Source organism: Rhinichthys klamathensis, unplaced genomic scaffold (genome assembly GCF_029890125.1).
Source record: "Rhinichthys klamathensis goyatoka isolate OS25496 unplaced genomic scaffold, OSU_Roscu_1.1 h1tg000359l_1, whole genome shotgun sequence".
NCBI lineage: Eukaryota > Metazoa > Chordata > Actinopteri > Cypriniformes > Leuciscidae > Rhinichthys > Rhinichthys klamathensis.
In genome coordinates, this window is record NW_026606868.1 from 559,122 (window position 1) to 582,401 (window position 23,280).

The 23,280-nt window shown below is 39.1% G+C and overlaps 1 protein-coding gene across 1 annotated transcript; it reads right to left on the reverse strand.

Moving 5' to 3' along the window:
- Positions 1-7,190: 7,190 nt before the first annotated feature.
- rhbg (Rh family B glycoprotein) lies at positions 7,191-22,128 on the reverse strand. The gene is made up of 10 exons (XM_056233097.1): positions 21,825-22,128; positions 20,038-20,224; positions 19,474-19,624; positions 14,171-14,318; positions 13,913-14,079; positions 13,690-13,827; positions 13,465-13,598; positions 10,837-10,958; positions 8,000-8,073; positions 7,191-7,775 (listed from the first exon to the last, which is right to left on the reverse strand). Exons 1-10 carry the CDS (start codon positions 22,009-22,011, stop codon positions 7,698-7,700), a joined length of 1,386 nt encoding a protein of 461 aa, XP_056089072.1. The 5' UTR covers positions 22,012-22,128; the 3' UTR covers positions 7,191-7,697.
- Between the last annotated feature and the right edge of the window lie 1,152 nt (positions 22,129-23,280).

Below are 23,280 nucleotides of genomic sequence, written 5' to 3' on the forward strand. Positions count from 1 at the left end.
TTCAATTGATCCACTGACTTTGCACTTTTCAAGCTTAAGGAATGGATTTCTCTTTTATTTTCCTGGATTTATTAGATTTGAATTTTTTTTTTTAAATATATGATTATTGTTGATAAAACTTAAAAATATGATCCAGAGTTTATGCCAGTAACAAGCATAGCTTGTTTCGTTAGATTAAAATAAAAGACCCAGCAGGATTTCCCACAATTATTGCCTCTGTGCTGAGCAAGCGAAAGTCAGGGAAAATAGATTTGGTCATCAAACTAGCTTGATTCATGTTAAAGAAAGCATTTTAATCTTTGTGCACATGTAATACCTTTCAGAGAGAGAGAGAGATAAACTGTGTAAATTTAATTCAATTTAATTACTCTTTATTTCCAAATCTTTTTTTCAACTGCCCATTTGTGTTTTTCTTGCCTTGGGATTGGCGAAGACACATAAACTGCTCCCCACATGCTGTCGTTTGCGATATATATATCCTTGCGATTTGGGGTTTTAGAGGAAAATGTTAAAAGGGCACAATTGAGCCAGCCATGCATGTTCTATGTATTCACTCGGCGTGGGCGTAATTCTCCCGAACACTTTTCCTTTGATTTCTTTCAGTTTTCACAGTGTCTCTCAGATGCCAATAATAGACTTGTCCATCAGCCTCTCCCTCCCTTGGAGTTAATTGGAGCTGCAAAGATTCAGACCAAGCACTGAAGTTTGATTCATCATTGGATCACTAGATTATTAGATTAATCCTCCCCAAGATTAATGCCCCACCTGGACCCCATCTACCCCCCTGCCAGGCTGTCCTGCCCCTTCAATGCCCCTAACGGCCCCTGGGCTCTTTGATAAGGCTGGGCTGTGATGGGATGTGTGTGCACGCTCATGGCTAACCACCAGGGTTGTTAGTTTACTGGAGTCTTTTGCAGAAATGGATCTTGAAAATAAAGAGCTAAAAACTCTGAGATACATCATTTCAGAATAACATGTCTTTTCCCCCCCTTCAAATTCAATTTATATTCAAAAGAAACACTACATGTCGGTTCAAAATAATCATCTTAAAGACTATGTACAAATACAATGTGGCTCTCTGAATTTTATTATTATTTTTTAATTAAAAAAAAGAAGAATATTAACACTGCTGCTTGAATGGTCAAATAAAATGTGCCTGACAATTATTTTTATTTTTAAAATAAATAAATAAATAACACTAATAACACTAGTGCTTGATTGGTCAAATAAAATGTGTCTTTGCAGAATTATTTTTACATTTAACAAATAATATTTATTTTCATATTCATATTTTGCACTACTGCTTGAATGCATGTCAAAGAATATATTTTGTATTAAAAAAAACACCACTAAATATTAACACTGGTGCTTGAATGGTCAAATATGCCTAATAGAATGCTTTCTTTTTTAAACCTGCAAACACTACATTTTAACACTAGTGTTTGAATGGTCAGATACATTTATTTTACAGATAAATTACATTTATTTTTAAATGTATAATTTTAAAGTTGAATAACAAAAGACTAAATTATCTAAATAAAGTGACAGCAATATTTCAGTCTCACTTCAAGGTCTAGATCCAGACTGATCGACACAAACCCAGTATCCGATGCTTCTGTCAGGGCAAGCGAGTTGCACATCCCTTCACAGCAGAGAGCAGTGTGGCACAAAGAGTCAGGCTAATGAGGCTTGAGTGGCACTGGCATATACAAAACGCTTGGCATCTATTGGCAAGCACATCCTTCTATCTCTCTGCTCGTCGGCCTTCTCAGCGCTCTCTCTCTCTCTCTTTCTCTCTCTCTCTCTCTCTCTCTCTCTCTCTCTCTCTCTCTCTCTCTCTCTCTCTCTCTCTCTCTCTCTCTCTCTCTCTCTCTCTCTCTTTCTCTCATCATCGCATTTGCTGGCTCTTTCCGCCAGGCCCACGGTTTCCTGGCAGCGATGCCCGTCTCTGTATGCCATCCTGGGAGGCGTCGTATCCCCTCCAGAGAGCTGGCCCCTGCGGCTGATGGAGCCTTTCAGTCCAGAGAATGGGGGCATTGTAAGGAATTGTGGGTCATGGCCGGAGTAGGCGGCAGTTTGCTCATATACAGGCCCCTCACACACTCACACAGGGCACTTAGAACTGAGAGCCAAAGATAGACATCCAACCTCTCAGCTTTAAAAATGTCTCCTCAGGAAGTAGCAGTGTGAGAAAGTGTGTGTGAGAGATGTGCATGGCAACACTAAAAGTATGCTCGCAAGTTTGTGTGTTTCTCTTGAGCGCGTAAAAGCTAAAAAGAAACAATTTCACGGCATTGTGCGATGGTGTGGTTGCGTATGTGATTCGGTCCCTGCATACATGCATTTATTGCATTCATGTCTATTAGAGAAAGCATTGTTGGAGGTGTGTTTCTTTTAAGAGGAACATTGGTTATACATGATATGCACTTTTTTTTTTTTTTGGTCTGGATCTATTTATTCAAAAAGATTAATTTTAAACTTTTGAATACCTATTTAATAATGAATGATAATTAATGTAGCCCAAACAGTATGCATGGCGCTTGCAACGCCATAGAGAAAGAAAAAAGAAAATAAAGATGCGTACACACATGTATTGAAGATGTAAGAAAAAGATTACACCACATGACATGTTATGGCATTTTAGAGTCATTTAAAATGAATTGTTGAAAATGGTAAGCGTTTTTCAAATCCCTATGAAAACAAATCTCTTTGCTGAACTTGTCACATGTTTTAAACCAGATATTTTAAAAATTTGTCCTTTTATTTATCATGAACACTGCCATTGACACATATGCATTTAAACAGTAGGCCTATAAGAACAAAAAGTTATATAAGTTATATGGGGCAGTCATGGCCTAATGATTAGAGAGTCAGACTGGTTAACCAAAAATTGTGGGTTCGATTCTCAATACAGTCAGATAATGACTAAGGTGACCTTCAGGTGACCCAGCTCCTGGTGTGTGTGTGTGTGTGTGTGTGTTTACTACTCCTAATGTGTTTACACTAACTTAGATGGGTTAAATGCAGTGGACAAGTTCCAAGTATGGGTTACCATGCTTGGCCTTCACATGTTCAAATGTGTGTAGCCTATACCTATGAAAACAAAGCGTTCTCAAAGATGCTGGAGGAAACAACACAGCACCGTCATATTGGCCTATACTATATTTAAAACAGAGACCAAGGCAAGTGTATCCATCTTTAGACACAGATAGTGTTTATAGCTGCTAAACAATGAAGCTCAGTCAGATCGCCGCTCTCTCAAAGCTCACTCAGCTCCACCTAGTGGCTAGAAGAGGCCACACAATCCTTCACTGCACATTCACTGCATTTTCACTAGTCTAGCCCGAGTATAACACACACCAGCACCCTAGTTATACCACATTTTCACAATGTATAGTGCTCATTTCCCCACCGCAGGCAACTCTGAGTGGCCGGAGGTGTTTTGGCACATGTTGTATCCTTCCACAAGCGTAGGAGGAGAAATATAGTACCATTGTTTTTTTCTTCTTCTACTGCTCATGCAGCCTATCCACGGACACCATGCCTCATTAATATTCAGCCACCGGACTCCTTTCTCTCACCGTGCTGCACTAAGACAAAAGAGCATTGTGGAGACACCTCCTGTTTTAATTATGATGAGAAGGTGCGGAGGGGGTGTGAAGAGAGAGAAAAGCGAGAGGAGAGACACAGCGAATGCATTGATTTGTGTGTTAACGTGATTTGCTGGTGTGTAAGACATTCACTCTGTGACATTTTGTGTCTAATGTGTGTTTTATGTCTATGTTTGTGTATTTGGGGTTGTTGTTGTTTTTAAGGTGGTATAGGCGGCTATGTTTTTGTGTAGCCTATGTTGGTGTGTGTGTGTGTGTGTGTGTGTGGTACAGCTGCAAGTCTGTTGTGGCTTGTTGCCATCATGCAAATTGGTATCTGATAAAACAGCATTGACTGAATTTGCTTAAGGGATGTAGAGGAAAGCAGTAAATAGGAGAGAATCAGTTCTTGTTGCAAAACCCACAGTCACAGCATTTCTCGGCTCTCCCTCTCTGCCTCCCCCCATACCCAAATTAATCATCCCCAAATGAATAAGGCCAAAATCTTCTGAACTTGAAATAGCTACTTCTTTATCTTTATTTTTTTATTGTGGGAAAATGTGTTTGATGCTTGACACTGTACTGATAATCTACCATTCCATGAGCTAATAGACATCACAGTGAGTGATTAGAGTTGACATGTGATTGAAAAGTGTATATCGGCACCATATCGGTTTGGTTACAACGTTTTTTGCATTATCTTATTGGCTGATATTTGATATTTCTTAGCCATTATTTGAATATTTAATCATTTTCGACTTGAATCTGCCAAAGATTTAAATCACTAGAAAATGTTTTAAAATATTTAATTTAATACAAAAATAAATATTTTAATTTAATTAATTAATAATTATCCCTTGGAATATATATATATATATATATATATATATATATATATATATATATATATACACACACACAAACAAACAGTTTCATTTATTTGCTAAAGGCATGTTTCCTATTGTTGAGTGCGTAAAAGGTATTTCAAAAATCTAAATCTAAGAGTAAGTAAATTATCCACTGTAAACAACTGAAAATCATTTAAGTAAAATGTCTCAGTCATCCAAGTCTTCATTTAAGCTTGAAGTGACCCACTCCGTCAGCTTATCTAGATAGAGCCTCTCCACTGTCACGTCCTCATTCAACAGCACCATCTCAATTTAGACTCTATGATGGCTTCACCCCACTTGACCCAAATTGACCTCTGACCTCAAGGTTCACGCCTCCCACAATGTCAAGCATGCGTGTGGATGTGCTTGGCCAAGGGGGGGATCGCGAGGGGGTCGGTAAAGGGCTTTTGTCCCCTCTGTGTCCAGCCACCCTCTCTCCCTAAGGATGCTGTCAGGGCTTTTATTGTGTTCCTTTGAATGTAATGGGCCCTGAGGGAGGGCTTGCAAGAGCAAAAATCCCTTAATCATCAAACAAATATGAGTTTAAAGTCAGTTTTGTGGGATTGAAGATATCCAGCTATTTTTTTTTTTTTTTGTATTTTCATCTGAGTTGTGAATATATTTCTGCCCAGTTTTTGCTCTTAATGATGAAAATCCCCACTGACCGCCTCCTAAGTTGGTATTTCTTTTCTCACGGCTTTGTTGTTCATTTTGTTCTTGTTCTGCTCTCCGCTTAATGAACCTCTTGAACTATGCTGCCCTTGGCGGAAGCAGGTGTGAGCTCCACTGTGCTCTTTCCCATTCAGATCCAAACACCTTCACAAGCCTATAAGCGAAAAACATGGGAACCTCACATAAGAAAAACATAAGCACCAATTTCTGCTGACAGGAAACTTCCTGACCTCAACGGGCTTTGTTATTAAAGCCCATAGTGTGTGATTTTAGCAGCCTTATTGTTCTGTAAACCATGCAATCAAAAAAAGTTAACAAAGCTAAACTAAGGAGCGCATCTCGTAACTGGAAAAATTCCTCAATTAGACTAAATTGATCTTATCTTTGATGAAATGTCAAATAAATATATGCAAGGTATTGCTTTATTTAATTTGTAATCCACTAGCTCTCTCTGTATTTTTCTCGTTGTGCTGTTTGTGTGAGCACTGATCAGAGGGAGGCCTGCGGTTGAAAGGGACCGTGGCCCCTGAACACAGCCCGCCTGTAATCCTGTTAATGTGAGCTAAAGACAGGCACTCTCCCCATACAGACCGGCTTTCAGAGCACACACAGGACTTTCCCCTCGGCACACAGTCCCACTGACCCACTTAGAGACAGGTAGAAAATGGATAAACTATCAAATACATTGGTTTCTGATTCAGGGGTTTTGCTGAAAGATAAATACCATAATAATAATACAAATTATAGAACATTCCCCTAACATTTGCATTTGGTTCCCATTTTGATTGCTTTTTGGTAGTTATAGGTATTTTTCTAAGGTTCTTTAGATTTTGTGTAACCATAATCCAATGTTCTCATAACGTTGCAGGGCCATAAAAACCTAATGAACATACAGAACGTTGGTTATTTTTTAGGTTTTATTTAAAAAAAGAAAGAAAACATAGCTAAACCAAAGTTTCCCTGATTAAAATGGTTAAATGTCCTACAATTAGCTTGATGCCGCTAGTTTTTAACAACTGCATACAAGCACAATTAATCAAAGACTATCACGTGGACTTCAACCTCCAGTAGTTTCAATTTGAAATCTTTAAATCTCGTTTTCAAACAAAACACAAACAAATCAAGTATGTAAATAGCATATTACGTGCAGTTAGTATTCTTCATTTTTGGTGATTATAAAGCACAATTAAGCACTTCAGCCTCAGCGCCTATTCACATCCCAGCTGTCCACCTGTCTGAGGCCTGGGAAAAGACCTTGGCGCTGGTTCACGTCTCTGTAAAAGACGCTCTGCGCGAATGAAAAGGGGCGTAGAGCTGCTCCTCGCACAGCCCGCGAGCTCCAGGCGCTCCTAATAACGTGCTATCAAAATAAGACCCCCACTTTCTCTTCTCCGTTTGATCCCAGAAAGTGAAACTGTGCTAATTACGCGACGGAGGCCATCTGGACTCTTCGTTAACCCTTTCCGCAGTGATTGTAGGCTATATTCTCGATTTAAACGGCGCTTTCACTTGGAATTAACGAGATTTGACGTCATTGTTTATCTTTGAACTGAATGTAAAATTAATGTCCACGTGACTGCCAAAATCACAGAAACATTCCCGTCTCGAAAAACATAGGCTAGTGTAATTCTCTCCCACACACTCACACACCTTCGAGGGATAACAATTCATTTAAAACATGACTTTTAAACAATATCTTCGAACAATTTATTTAAATGTCATTCCATACAGAATGTGTTGTTCAAACGCAAGTTATGTTGGGTAGAAATAATCCATGTAAAGAAAGAAAAAAGTATTTGTCCTCTAATTATTTTTTTTCCTTAAAACAGATAAACGTGTAACTATATACATTTAACATATTATGTCAATCCAAATATTTGTTAAACATTTTCCCCCTCCAAATTTGAGCAATTTTCTCATTAAAACATGTTCATCAGTGTCCCATATTCACAGTGTATGCAACAAATAATACAGAACAATAGTTATTTGAAAAAAAGAAGAAAAAAACTTGTAATTTTATGTTATAGACATTGAAATATTCCAGCTGTTTATGATTCATATATTTCAAATTCATTTTTGGGGAAATAAAAATTACAACAAACGAATACAAAACATTTCCCACAATCATCCCCTTTGCAGATTCTCCTTGTTTTTGAAAATATATTAAAAATAAAGAGAAAGCATAAACTGCATTTTACAGTCAGCTTTCTTATATAACAAATATTTCTAAGAGCTAATCATGCGAATAATCAGCTTGTCCCCTGTCTCGGCGCTGTGGAGCCATTCGCAGCTCTGCGCCACCATCTAGTGGTGTTATAAGGAATCACAGGTATGTTGCCTCAGAGTAACATAATACGTTTAAAGTTGTACATTCTCATTGTTCCTCAGGTAAACTGGGCTAATAATTTTATAACAACGTATTATGATAAAAAAATAAAATAATGGAACAAAGTTTGTTTTATTTTAAGTCAGTAGAATATATTGCACCTGCAGAGAACATCACAGGTGGCAGCTGAACAAATGCAAAAAGGTGAAAGCAGGTCATTTAGCTGCTGAGTTTTAACACTTCGTTTGGTGTGGCCACTTCGTGAAGCTCACTGTGACCTTCCTCCTCCCCCGGCACCTGAAACAAACATTTCATTACCGCACAAAACAAGTCTTGTTTAAGATACTGTCTCTGCATATTGGACATCAGTTGTTCCACTCAATAGTTTTTATATGTCCCAATAATGACAATCCATTACTGCACATTAGGCAATAATGCCTAATAATTGCACTGTCAGTCAAGGAATCTGTGTTTAAAACACACAATATAGCATATAAAAAATGATATCAGAATGTCTTCACCTCCCAGTAGAGTCCATCCTCAAAGCAGTGAGTATCCGGAGGAGAACCGTAGATTGGCAGCTTCAAAATGAACCCTGAGTGCACACACATATTCCTATTACACAATATACTGCACACACATGTATGCTCAAGGAACAATATACAGCTAAAATTCTGGTCGATTAATTTTCATACAACTAACTGGGATTTAAGTATTTAATTGTCTTTTTTAATTTCGCTTACAGTGTAACAGTGTCTACACCAGATGCGAGCGGTGCGACGAAATAAAAGCAAATAGAACCCATTATAATCAGTGACGATGTTTACTCTGGATGCGGCACAACACAACTAATCTCCGACAGTAAACCTATGCCCCATTCCATTTCCCACATATTCAAAGCGCTCACGCTACTTTTGGAACGAAGAACATATAGGGGCGTTGACAGCTGTTGTGTCCGGTGTAGACACATTGGGTCTCATTCATGAAACATTCGTAAATATACGAGTAAATATGCGAGTGATTTGCGCGTAAAGAGACCTTCCCGAAAACTGTTCTCCTGATTCACAAATACTTCGTAAACGTCAGATGTGATAGTGAAATGTGTGTGTGTGTTAATGAATTCCAATCAGTCGTAAATGGGATGCGCGTGGACGTTCATTCTCAATTACCATAAATCCCGCCCATTAAATCCGACTGACAACTATATATGGGCATCATATTATGACATGAATGCGAATGAAAAAAAATAATCTCAGATGCAGAAATTGAAGTTTTATTATCAGAAGTTCATTCAAAACGCCACATTTTATTTTCAAGCGTACATAGTGGCGTATCGGGTCCTAAAAAAAAGGAAGCTTGGCAGCATATTACAGATGCAGTTAATGGAGTTCCATCTGTTAATCGAACATTCCCAGAAGTGAGAAGAAAATGGTTCGACATTAAGCTTGAGAGCAAAAAACTAATTAGTTCACTTCGGAAAAATAGTATTCAAACTGGAGAAGGACCACCATCGCAGATGCTATTACTGGCTCTCATAATAAGAAAAAACGTATGTAATTACTATATATTTAATATTTTTTCAAAATGCTGTGCAAATATGTACCCGATTAAGGTGAATTAAAATGCAGCCTTATTAATGAGCAAAACGTTCGGGTGTTAAGCCCACTATTTACGCGTGGCTGGGAGCAGGTGTAGATTTCTTGTGTACCAACTAACATTTGGAAAATACGAACATTTTAACGAATCCGAAAATTTACGCCAGAACCACTTTACACACGATTTACACAAAACTTCGTTCTGCTCGTGTTTCATGAATGAGACCCAATGTGTATGTAGCTTCATACACATATACTTCAAGAAGTTATTTATTTATACATTGCAGTTATATGTATGATTTTCTTTAGAGCTGTGCAGAGATCAAAGGACATTTAATTATTTTAAAGTTCATATATGGTGAAAATAAAGTTTTTAATGTTTTTTATGTCTATGTGGTGTTCTTAATATGCTTTAAGACAAACCTTGTGCAAATTCATCAGTCAACACCATTGCTGAGTATTTTCTCCTTAAAACTGCAGTGAACCAAAAACGCTATTTGAAATCGCTGGTGTTTCTGACGTCAAAAACTACTTTGTAACCAATCACGTCAACGCGTAGGAGGGGTTGAAAACATGTCTATGGATGCTGATTTTTAGAAGGCAGTTGTCTGACTCTAAGATCGAATGGGAATATGGTTATGGGTGTAACATTATCAACAGAATATTAGCTGTTTGATAACGTAGTCAAGTCAAAGGCTAATCATATCAATTACTGTTATGTGTCCGACATTGTAGAGAGCGATACATAAATGCATTACCATTACTTTTCCTCTTCTTCTGAGTCATTCTCTGGTTCAAACACATATGGTTGAATTAAACCAATATTTAATTCCAACCAATTATTTTCACAAGATTTTTTTTTGTGTGTCATTTTGATGATCAAAGATTAGTTTTAAGGGATAAAAATATTAGCTGCAGGGGGAAAATATTTTCTATTTCAGTTTATATTCCATGTTTTTAGTATATTTTTAGTCCAAGTTCCATTTACACTGTTTTTAACTTAAACAAAATGAATATATTATATAGTTATATATAATGATTTTATGATTGTTGTTACATTTCCGTATTAAATTCTTTACATTCACACATCATTTTAAAGTGGATCGACTTTTTTTCGATTTTGCAAATATTTAAATATAAACAATGCAAACATGTTAAGAGCTGAATATTTCTTTTTCAGTGTGTTGCACAAACCATCACTGACGATGTGCGTCTATGCAGATATAAAACGTGCATTATTTTTTATGCTCATTAACAGATTCGTAATTTATTTTAGGAAGTCTACTAGAATAAGTTTACCTGATTTAATTTTAATGTTCAAAAATCTCATTGCCATTCAAATGTATCATTTAAATTGTTGCCTTTGTCTGAACTCTCAGTAGTTTCAGTTTCTTTAGAACCCACCTTCCAAAATGCGCAGTCTGCTCTGATTGGTCAACTGTAGGGGTGGGAATCTCTAGGCACCTCACGATTCGATTACGATTCAGAGTGCTGCGATGCGATGCTAAATCGATTATCGATGCATCTTTTTTTATGTGTGTGTGTTGGTACTTTTAAGGCAAAGTATTTATAATGACCCATAAAGAGTTTACTTCCAATATATTTTATTAATAAAACAAATGGAAGTGATTTGGCAAGTCAACTGTAAGGTTACATTTGCCAGCATATATCCGTATAACAATGACCTGCATCGAACTGCACGGTTCAGGAAAAAACCAGCAGGCAGACAAGCATGCACTCACACTTTACAACTGTACACCCACCTGTAATTAGACCACCAAACAGAGCCATTCCCAGTGTGACGGCCAGGGAGATAGCCTGAAACCCTCCCTTAGATTGAGGGTTCCATTTTCCACTTTCAACATCACCGAAAACTCTTTGCAATCTGTGTAAGATTAGATACAGTGTCTGTTCTCACAAAGAATGAGTTCTGCAATATTTTCGGCAATGACACATGTATGCAACAAAATATTTACCTTATTAAGTAAAATGTAACATTACTTTACAGTAACACAATACGTTATATATAAAGAATACAGCAATAATAATAAGCTTAGAAACTAATAAGATTAGTTTCCTTCAGAATTAAAATTTCCTGACAATTTACTCACCCCCACATCATCCAAGATGTTCATGTCTTTCTTTCTTCAGTCGAGAAATTAAGGTTTTTGAGGAAAACATTCCAGGATTTTTCTCCACATAGTGAACTTCAACGGGAACCAACGGGTTGAAGGTCCTCAACACAAACACCCACCGCTGCAAAACGCCACGCAAACGTAAATGACTAACGTTCTCCAGCGCGCGCGCACACATACCCGGTGGAGCGTTTGCCAAAATGATACAGCATCACTGTGGTGCTCTTGCTTTTTGTTTGAGAAATACATGGAAACTGCCTTGGCACGAAATGACAAACTATCATTCTACGTGTGAGCAGTGCTGTCTAATACGAAAAGGTATCCGACATTAGCATACATCGCTGTTCGTCCTGCAGTTATGAAATAGTATATGCTAGGGATGCACCGAAATGAAAATTCTTGGCCGAAACCGAAAAAGAGGAAAACAATGCCGAAAACCGAAACGCCGAAAGAAGTTATGCCAAATTATTAGTACCATTGCATTTATGGCTATGACTGTGTACAAAGACCGTTTGGAGAGGTGCGCGCGCTGTCTGTGGAAACTCGCGCTGCGGAGCCAGGCGAAAGTATAAACAAGGCTTCCGTCTCCTCGCGGGTTCAGATATACTGAAATACGTCCACACCGCAGACATGTTGCTTCAGACAAGCACGTGCAGGTCGCGGTTTCTGTTTGCGTCATCACAACATTTCGGCCGTATTATTTCGGTGATAAAAGTCTTTCGGACGAAAACCGAAAATGCACTTTTGGGCCATTTTCGGACGATAATTTTCGGTGGCCGAATATTCGGTGCATCCCTAGTATATGCCCAAATAGAATTCTGCCGAAAATGCAGCTGCTAGCGTACTTCGTATGTAAATAAGGCGAATACATTGTTTTGGATTTTAAATCATGGAAATGTTTACATTTCATGATCGACTCGTTAGCCGAGACATGGACTCAGATTAGCAAAGCTTACAGTGTCTACTTAACCGCAATGTCTGCTAGTTTTCTATTGCTGTTGATATTTGCTAACATTGCAATCTGCTTGGTCATACATGTTGCTGCTGTTCAAATACTAGGAATTGCTGTAGTACTGTTAGATATGTGAATACAAACAAAAGCCTATTTTACTTTAAAGAGTTCAGCAAAGCTTGTCTCTGTATCCTTACATTGCCAGCTATTCTCTAGCTGCTAATGCTAGTAATTCACTCTAAGCATTAAATCAGGACTGTTGACATGACACATGATGTAAACCTCGTGAATGGTTAGTTCGTAAGGAATTGATGAAGCAGACTACGCAAAAACGCATAGTGATATAGCATGAAAACCCATGCACTTATCTTAGATGTTTAATTTCAGAGGATTTCGGAAAACGCGCTGCACTGCTAAGGAAAATTCTACCCATTGTACCCAAGTATTTGAAGGTTGAGCAGAGAGCTCATTGGCTACTTATACGGCAGGAACCAATCACCTGCGCCCCTATAGATAACGATGAGATTATGAACAGGTGTGTTAAAGGACCTATTAGCCTGCGCCATCTAGTTTCATGCCAGAACTTTGTATAGATACTTTTTAACCACGAATGCTCATCTTGCACGTCCACGACTTCACGCATTACGCAATAACGTTGGAAAGGTCAGGCGGTAACCTGACGTAGGCGGAAAAGGTATGGTAGGGCGAAAAACTCCATCTCATTTTCTCCTCCAACTTCAAAATCATCCGTCATCGTTGTTTTACCTTTTATTTATAATTTTTTTTTGTGAAGGGCGTTTGACTTAGTCTTTGCACGTTCGCTTTGTATGTAAACACTAGGTCGGTACTTCCGCCTATGTCACACGTGACCTTTCAGTGTGATTACATAATGTGTGGTGCATCACAGCAAGTGCAAGACGAGCATTTGTGGTTAAATAGTATATAAATGTTCTTTATTTTTTTATTATAGATCGTTTCACTAGATAAGACCCTTATTCCTCTGCTGGGATCGTGTAGAGACCTTTGAAGCGGCATTAAACCTGCAATTTGGACCTTCAACCCATTGGTTCCCATTGAAGTTCACTATATGGAGAAAAATCCTGGAATGTTTACCTCAAAAACCTTAATTTCTTTTCGACTGAAGAAAGAAAGACATGAATATCTTGGATGACGTGGGGGTGGGGGTGAGTAAATTATCAGGAATTTTTTATTCTGAAGTGAACTAATCCTTTAATTATCATTAATTGTCATTAAGACAATAACAAATCATTATTTATGCAATTACATATCAACTACTGACTTACCCGTTTCCATATACATCTGGGGATGCCAGGGCAGCAGTGACAGCACCCACCACAGCTCCCAGAATTCCTGGCATTCCATGCAGGTTATGAATGCCACAAGTGTCCTGAATCTTCAGTTTCGACTCCAAAACCGGCTAAAAGAGCATAATAGAGCAACCAATGAGATACTGAGGTTTGGTGTAGGTGTTTACAGTTGTGTGTGTCAGAGAAGTGTGTGCTACTAACCGTGAGGTATTTGTATCCCAGGACTGAAATAATTCCAGCAAGGAATCCTACGATCATAGAGCCAAATGCAGTCAGCATCATCTCTCCAGCTGTTCCCACAGCAACACCACCAGCCAGTGCGGAATTCTGAATGTGCACCTGAAAAAGACAGAGGCCTGTGTGAGAGTTTGTAATCTTGAAGTTTGTAATGTAATATCAAAGATGACCAAAAGGGGATGCTCACCATGTCCAATTTGCCTTCTGGGTTGACGAGGGCTGAGAAAGCGAATGTAGACAGTGTGCAGGCGGCCAGAGAGTAGTAAGTGTTCATGGCGGTTCTGTGCTGGGGGTCCCCGTGGTGTGTAATGGCTGAGTTGAAGCTGGGCCAGAACATCCACAGATAGATGGTACCTGAGCAGAACCAAAGCTTTAGTGGCTCAAAGAGCCCTGGATGACCACAGGCCAGAATTTTGTAGGCGTGTAACCTGTTCAAGTGACTCACCGATCATGGCAAAGAGGTCAGAGTGGTAGACAGACGAGTTTCTGTGTTGGCTCTTGTTCAGGTTTGGTCTGTAAAGGACGCGGGTCACCATTAAGCCGAAGTATGCACCAAATGTATGAATGGTCATGGATCCTCCAGCGTCATTGGCCTATAGATACCATTGACATTTAAATTGATAACAGATAAATAATGATAGCACATCATAAATGTAAGAATATAGATATGTATATATCAAAATTCAGCTTATGAACATTAGGGGGCCTATTTTAATGATCTGAAATGCAAGTATCAAGCGCGAAGCGCAAGTAACTTTGTGGGCGGGTCTTGGGCGCTGTTGCTATTTTACCGGCGGGATAAATGACTCTTGCGCCCGACGCAAGTTTAAAAGGGGTTGGTCTGAAATAGCTTCATTATTCATAGGTGTGGTTTGGGCGTAACTTGAAATAAACCAATCAGAGCGTCATCCAACATACCCTTTAAGAGCAGGTGCGCATGTTGCATGGCGGATTGTTATTATTATGGCGGATTTACCAGGCGCGCGCCAGGAGCGGTTCACAGCCGAGGAGACCGACGTTCTTATCAGGGCAGTGAAAGACAGAGAAGTGATGTTGTATGGGGATGGGAGATTTTTTTTTCCTGGTTCTTGACGGACAAACTAATTTGTCAGAAGTCCTTATATACATATGTGTCTTGCCACTATTGGGCAAAGTAGGTCTGATTCGTCATTACTACAATTAGCCTGAAAAATTTGGGTAAATGTGTATGCTAGATTTAGGCCTACATTTTTTTTACATCTTCATGGACACCACAATGATTTCCACCATGTGTTAATATTTGTCCTTGTTATAATGTATGATTTGGAAAAATAAAAACTGCTGCATCTGTGTTGATGAGAGAATCAAAGTGTATGCGCGTAGTGCACCCGCTACATTATGGCCAAGCATGCGCGCTTAAAATAGCATTATGAACAACGCGCAACTGACTTTAGACTAGGTTTTTTCTGGTCAGTGGCGGAATTGTTTTCTGGAACTGCAAAATAGCACTAGGGAATGTTTGCGCCGAAACACGCCTCCTTTTTGCGCCGACCCGCCCAGGGAGCGCAAGTTCATTTCCTAGTTTACCGACGTGCGTCTGTGGAGGGAAAAGCCCGCTGTGCGCGGGTGCAAAATAGGAATGATACATGCGTCAGTTAGGGGTGCACGATATTGACAAAAAGGTGATATTGCGATATCGATAATGAATATTGCGATATCGATATTAATTTCGATATTTTTAAACGTATGTAAAACTACAAAAGTTATGGGAAAACACATCAAAAAAGATTAATAAATAAAACAAGTTCTTACAACATAAGGTTTATTACAACTGACAGTCATATTGGACTGGTACAACATGAATAAATTAGGGCTGGGCAAGTTAACGCGTTATTATCGCGTTAACGCATTTTTTAATTAATGCCGACAATTTTTTTATCGCACGTTAACGCAGTTTTTTATTATTATTATTTTGAAAGTCCGTTGCTCACTGGCTCTGAATACACATAGGCCTACAGTCAAACCATGGATCACATGAGGGGTGGGATGTTGGTCAGCCAGCAAATAACCCACCCAAACAAGCAGTGGAGAGGCTTTGGCAGGTTCTCTCAGGTGAACAGAAAGGGAGACAGCGCTCCGCAAGTGAATGACAGGCGCTGTGGATAGTAACCATGGCAACGGCTTCTGTGCGCTACGCAGCTGTAGCCTTTTTAACTTAAATTAAAATTATACATAACTTTACCTGATAGGCCTGCGTTTAGTTTAGCGGAGATGCTCTGCCATGTGAATTCCCTCCTGTTGATGACGTCCTGATAACTATTTAGATTCTGGAAACTCACAAACAGCGAGCCGAGGATCAGTCTCTTCCAATGATTTGTGCTGCGCGTCGTGTAGCTACAATAGACAATTCAACTTCGGCAACAGGAGAGCACGGGCGCGTGCGTGAGGCGAGCATGACCGCAACAGTTTCACAGGAACGCACCCGCTTGTCACTGCACCTGTGCTCGACCACTTCACCTAGCTCACTCTAGGCTGATTTATAATTCTACGCCGGAGCCTCTACGCTAGACTACGCGTTGGTTTTTATTTATACTTCTGCGTCGTTGTCCCCCTTGACGCGCAATTACACATGCAGAGGGAGCATGCATGTGAAACCCGGGGAGCGGTTCTAGCAATCACAGCGCTTGCGGTACGCGTAGAATTGACGAATTGTTATTTTTGAAGAGGTGCACGTCAGGGTACGAGCGCTACACACAGCAGGTACGAATCTACGGCGTGAGTTCGATGCAGAAGTATAAATTGGGATTTACATCTGTTTAATGTAATCTTAGAGTACGTGGGAAACCATGTCATGACCAAAGCTAAGCTACTATCAGAGAAGTAACGTTGGTCGACTTATATCTGTAGTGGTCATGACCTCTGACTACATAGACTGTTTCTGCTGCTCCCTGATAAAAGATACCTGTTGATACCTGTTCAGAAAAAAAAACAAGAAAACTGGACTCGTTTTAACAAGCTAGATAAAAGGTAATGCCCTGGCATGTGGCTTTGTTTTAATATTTGATTTGATTACATTAATGTTTAAGTTGAGATTTACAATAAATATTTTATTGCTACTGTGTAAAGGTAATACTGCTGGTATAAAGCCCCTTATTTGTTTAAAGTTTTTGCAAACCACATGTTATTGCACTTTTGTGTATATAGCAGTACATTTAAATCAAAAGTGCGCAATACACTACTTTAGAATTCATTATTCAGTCTTGCGCGTAACAATGCGATTAATCGCAATAAATTCATGCGATTAATCGCGATTAAAAAAAAAAAAGTAATCGTTGCCCAGCACTAGAATAAATAAATAATAACCATGTCTACAGAACAGGACATGTTTTACTGGTTGTATGTACAGTACACACTACAGTGTAAAAAACAATAAATAAAGAGCAAGTCTACAGAACACACCTGGCCACTTTATGCGTTTTCTGTGATCGGATAGCTATCTGATCGTGAAAAGACCAGTAAATGACCATCGAAACGCGCTCGAGACGGATTTGAATCCGATCGCTGAAACCACTTCAGGAGGAGGTTTGGGTTACGCGCATTGCTGACGAAACTGGACAAGTGTAAATGCATCTCATTGTTGAAACCACATATGTAAAATTTACTCCTCCCAAAAACGCTAAAAATTAGAACGTGTTACAGGCTACAGCAGCCACATCACCCTGTAGCCCAAGACTGGTTGCCCACTGAAGCTAAGCAGGGCTGAGCCTGGTTAGTACCTGGATGGGAGACCTCCTGAGAAAACCAGGTTGCTGCTGGGAGAGGTGTTAGTGAGGCCAGCAGGGGGTGCTCACCCTGTGGTCTGTGTGGGTCCTAACGCCCCAGTATAGTGACGGGGACACTATACTGTCAAAGAGCACCGTCCTTCGGATGAGACGTTAAACTGAGGCCCTGACTCTCTGTGGTCATTAAAAATCCCATGGCACTTCTCGTAAAGAGTAGGGTTGTAACCCCGGTGTCCTGGCCACATTCCACCCATTGGCCCCTGCCAATCATGGCCTCCTAATAATCCCCATCCACTGAATTGGCTCTATCACTCTCTCTCCTCTCCAACTATAGCTGGTGTGTGGTGAGCGCACTGGCGCCGTTGTACTGTGGCTGCCGTCGCATCATCCAAGTGGATGCTGCACACTGGTGCTGGTTGAGGAGAGAACCCCTGATTTAATTGTAAAGCGCTTTGGGTGTACAGTAGTACATATGAAAGCGCTATATAAATGCCTCATTCATTCATACATGTCATGTTATGGCCAGATATGACGAGTCGACGCGCGCAACTGCAACACGCATCACTGCAGATGAGCATCTCTTCATCAAGCCAACGCGCAAACTATCGCAAATCAAAGTGAGAGTAAGTCGCAGACGCTTTACAAACAATTATCTTCATTAAAAGTAAATAAACGAAATGATCTTAACAGGGCTTGCCGTTCTCTCTTACTGCGTTATTTGATTTTGACATTTTAGCTGATGATCGTAAAATGCAGATCATAACTGTTGCTTTCGGTGACGTGCACTCCATTAAATCTGCATAGGCTATAGCGCGGAATTGAAGATCGGATTTATATCCGTTTTGCAAAAACACATTTATGTGACCAGGTGTAAAAGGAATATCGTTTTGATAAATCAGATAGGTATCCGATCAGTGAAAACGCATGAAGTTCCCAGGTGCCCTGATACTTGTGCGCTGGTGTGTGCGTCGAGCCGGCAAGTGTGTGTGTGTGTGGGGACTGTGTGGTAGTAGAGAGCAAGGGAGAAGTGAGAGAGTGACGCGATTAGCTTTGCAGCGAGTAGCGACTCAGTCATATTGAGAAAAACAAAGTGTCTCCCCTGTTCTTTCTGACCACTGTGGGAAATCTGTTGCATGAAAAGTTAACCCTCTTCTTGATTTCATGTTGTTTATGGAGAAGGAGAATCAGGAAATGAGTCGGGGGAAATGCAACGGTGCATGTCGGACCGGACGCATCATAAACAAAATATCGCATAAATATTGCGAGATTTTCGATATTGATATCGAGCAACGTGATATCGCGATAACGATATTGATTCGATATATCGTGCACCCCTAGCGTCAGTGTACAAAGTCATTTGCGCCGGGTGCAAGATAGGGCCCTAGGTCTTTTTGTGGATATTTAATTTTAATGTAAAGTAGATGTAAATGTGATGTACTTAAATGTAATGTAGTAAAACTAGTTTTGTTTTAAGGTCTAAGGTAGAGCTACTAATGATGCACTGGATTTATCTAACGACTTACTTCCAGGTGCACATTGGAATTTTGACAGTAGTTCCATGGATTTGTTTTTATTAAGCATGTGTCAAACATTAGAGAAGCACAATATATTGGTACCATATTGGTTATCGATATTGGGTTGAGCATGTTCATTTTCTCTTTTTTTTTACATTTAGATTAACTTCAAATGTAATCTTTATTAGTTCTCAAAATACTGTACTGTAATGCCTAAATGCATTTGAAGCATTTAAAACAATTTACTTTGTTTTCTTATCTTATTTAAACAAATCCGTATAGAATTTTTATATCAGCATTTGTCAGTTATAAAATGAAATTAATTATCAGTTTATCATTATCAGCCAGAATTTTTATAACGGTGCATCCCAATAAAACATGTGCCCAATGTTTGGAAAATTAACGTTATTCATGTGAAAATTACAATTTTATAACAATTAACAAATTAAAATTTTTTGTGTTTCTATACTCACCCCAAGAATAGAAAGCAGGATGAACTCATTGACGGCAAACAATGTCACCTCAAAAATGGCCATAACAAGTAGCTGCACAGGACTGGTCTTCCCCAAAACGGCGCCAAAAGAAATCAGCACAGCACCAGTGCAGAAGTCTGCATTTATCATGCTGCAGAAGAAACATATTCACTGTGAGAAAATATAAATATAAATGTGCATATCCCTGCGCCTGTGTGTTAGAGGCTGCAAAGTCTAGTCAGCTGCTAAACTACCACATCCACTGAGTGGCGCTGTGTTCAGCTGTAATCCAATATACATGAGGCCACAGCAGCAAATGTGCAATCAAAACATGAAGGATAGGAAACCTGGAAGCTTAAAGTTAAAGACATGTTATCTGTCATCTTTCTGTGCATCACCCCTTTACTGAGATGAAGTGATTAGACAATTGTTGCTAATCTCTCATCTTTACTGACAAACAGATCTTTGTGAGCTGCTGCCGCTGACATCAGTATGATGAACCTCTTACAGTAAAATATAGTTTACTGTATGTAACAACAAACGAACACATGTTTAAGGTTTTACCTTTCCACACCAACGTGGATCTTGCCATGGTGCATGCCGTGGAAAAAGCCCTGCATAAGTGTGGCCCACTGTAGGGAAAAGGCTGCGATGAGGAAGTTAAATCCGACACTACTGAATCCATATCTCTGCAGAAATGTCATCAGGAATCCGAACCCCACAAAGATCATCACATGAACGTCCTGGAAACCTACAACACACAGTCAGATAGCTATTTTTCCATTCTTCTCCCTCACATTCTCATAATTTTACATTTTTAATAGTATTCTCATAGACTGTAATCACTGATATGTTTTTCATGACATGGGTACTTGGCAGCACTATACAGGGCCAATTTTACACTATGGGTATGCTGAACTCAACGTTAACCCCTGTGTTCTTTTCTGTGTAGAGCCATTCATTCACCCATTTCACTTCTTTTGACACAATTACACTGTTGCCAAGCAACTGGCCATTGACCTGGGCACCAATGAGGATGGCATGGCCCCTGTAGGCAAACTGTCCCACATATCTCTCACACTCACTCCCCTTTGGCAGCCCATAAATTAGTCTGAGCTCTATGTGTAAGCTGAGTTTGCTGCAGGACAAAAAAGTATTTTAATGGATAGTTCACCCAAAAATGATACTTGTGTCTTTTCAAACCTGTATGACTTATTTGTTTTGTAAAACACAAAGGAGACATTTTGAAAATAATTTGTCTATACAATAAAAGTCAATGGGGTCCAAACTTAAACTGTAAGAAGTTCTTCAAAATCTCTCTTTTTTTTGTATTCCACAGAGAAAAAAGTCTTAGAGGTTTGGAAACAAGAATTGGCTTGATCCAATAACTGTGAAGCAATATATTTGCATCCTCACAAAGCAAACAAATGAAACAATGATCTACATAGACCTCTCAAATTATTATAAAACATTATAATTTATTTTATTTAAACACACAATAAATAAAGATTTGATCTACACCCTTGAATGGAGTTGTTACTCGTGTGACACCTGTTGTGTAGTTACGTGCCACTCCCGTGGTTCTGTCTTTTCAAACTAACTCATATATAAAGATGAAGGACAGTGACAAAATACTGTTCAGACAAGAAATCTTTCACAACATAACAAAATCACTGTTCTTTGCTCTGGGATTTGCCCCTTTCTTTCTTTATCCTACCTAATTTTGTTTATCCTACCTAAGTATTCTGTTAAAACTGATAAGTGAAGTCTGTATGTCATGATTTATGCAACTCATTGTATATAATTCACATGTAGGTGTCTCCTGGGCTTGAAGCGCAGACACAACATGCAATACATTAAATGTAATTAAGTGGTTCACACAAGTCTGGCGCTGAGGGCAAGTTTAGTGCAAATCGGAGAAATTAAAAGACGAGACTTGGGTTTAGTAAAGTGAGGTGGATAGGAAATCCGACTACAGTTTAAACTTGACGACAGTTGCACAAAGCCAAGCACAAAACAAAATCAAGCTTTTAAAGAGATCAAATTCTTAAAGGTAAACATGCTTCACTTAAAACCAGTCAGACTGCTCAAACACAAGTAACACAGTTTAGATCAATGTCTGTCGGCAGGTCACCCAAACACATTCCTGAGGTATCAAGTTAAAAGGCACTATATCTGTGTTTCCGCTGGCAAACTTAATAGATTTATTGATCTACATTTTTTTTTTAATTATTACCTAATTGCATGATCATATCAGATCCACAAATATCTTCTCAACAATGAATGCAGAATATAAAAATCCAGCCCTACTACTTACTAGTCTTCTACACACCATTCTATATGTCACTTACTGGGATAACGATAGTAGAACTCATTTTCGTAATCATTTCTAGTAGAAGTTCTGTTTTCATTCCACGACTTGGCATGAGTGTCATGGTCATACTCCACCAGTGTTCCAAAGAGGATGATGAGGATGACCTCCAAGATGATGCACAACAGTGGCAGCCGTAACCTCATGTTTGTTGAAGAATCAGCCATGGTGCTTCCCTTTTGCCAGTATCCTTTGCTCACTCTCTATCCCTTTCCCTCTTTCTGGAGCAGGGCACAGGCTCTGATGAGTCTGGAGGCAGAGTGGAAGAGAATATCAGGGGACACAAGTCTTTTTATTGTTAGTTTGGCCACTTCATGAGCTTGTTAACGCCCACCTGCTCTCTCAAGGCTGCTGATTTGTAGCAGTTCTGGGCTCCTCCCTCACCTTTTTTTGCTCATGAGGTGTGCAAGGAGTATTTTTTGGGCTAATGAGAATATTTAAGTCAAATGTGAACAATGCTATCGCAACAGCGATTTTTAACTGGCATACAGAAAGGTCAAAGATTTGTGTGGAAAGGTGAAAAAAAACATTTCTGGGTTTTTGTCTGGATATGAGAAGCATGAAACAAGAAGGGTAAATGGCACCAGTGTTTTGAGGCCGATAACGGTCACAGTTCTGTTAATATTGCTGATGCGGGCTGTAAATAGAAATCTAAAGGTAAGACAGGCCGTGTCTTAGTCATATTCAAACATGGTGGTGTATGTTTTATCCACATTTAAAGCAGTTAATTACAAAGTTTTTCTTTTTTTCCAGCATTCACTTTCAAATACATTCCACAATACACACATATTTACAATTACAATTTAAAATAACTATTTTCTATTTTAGAATGTAATTTATTCCTGTGATGGCAAATGCTGAATTTTCAGCATCATTACTCCAGTCTTCAGTGTCACATGATTCTTCAGAAGTCTAATATGGTGATTTGGTTCTTATTAGTATCAATGTTAAAAACTTTTGCTCTGCTTTACATCTTACTGACCCCAAACTTTTGAGAGGTTGTTTCTATATGTATTAAACATTAATAATGCAAATACAAGTAAAAATATATATTTATGGACTATACATTTTCTCAACTCTCACCATTAGAAGGTGTAGCAAAAATCTTGGATCTTGTATACACATAGATATGTGTATGCGTAGGCAGGAGAAACACTAGACAATGTCACAAATTAGTGACATTGTCGAATCCAACAAGCATCCCATTGGCTAGTTTAAACTGTCTCTAGATTCACAGGAATCATTTACACTGTGATGTTTATACAACACCATTGATAAAGGCCTACAAAGAAAAGCTACTAATCCGGCTCTCTGACTGACAAGGGCAACTTAAAGGAAAACAAAATAGTTAGGGTTTCATTGCACTCCTACGGATAAAGTATGATAAGAGGATTTGAGGTAATTCTACATGCTTTGGAAATAAAATAAACATACAA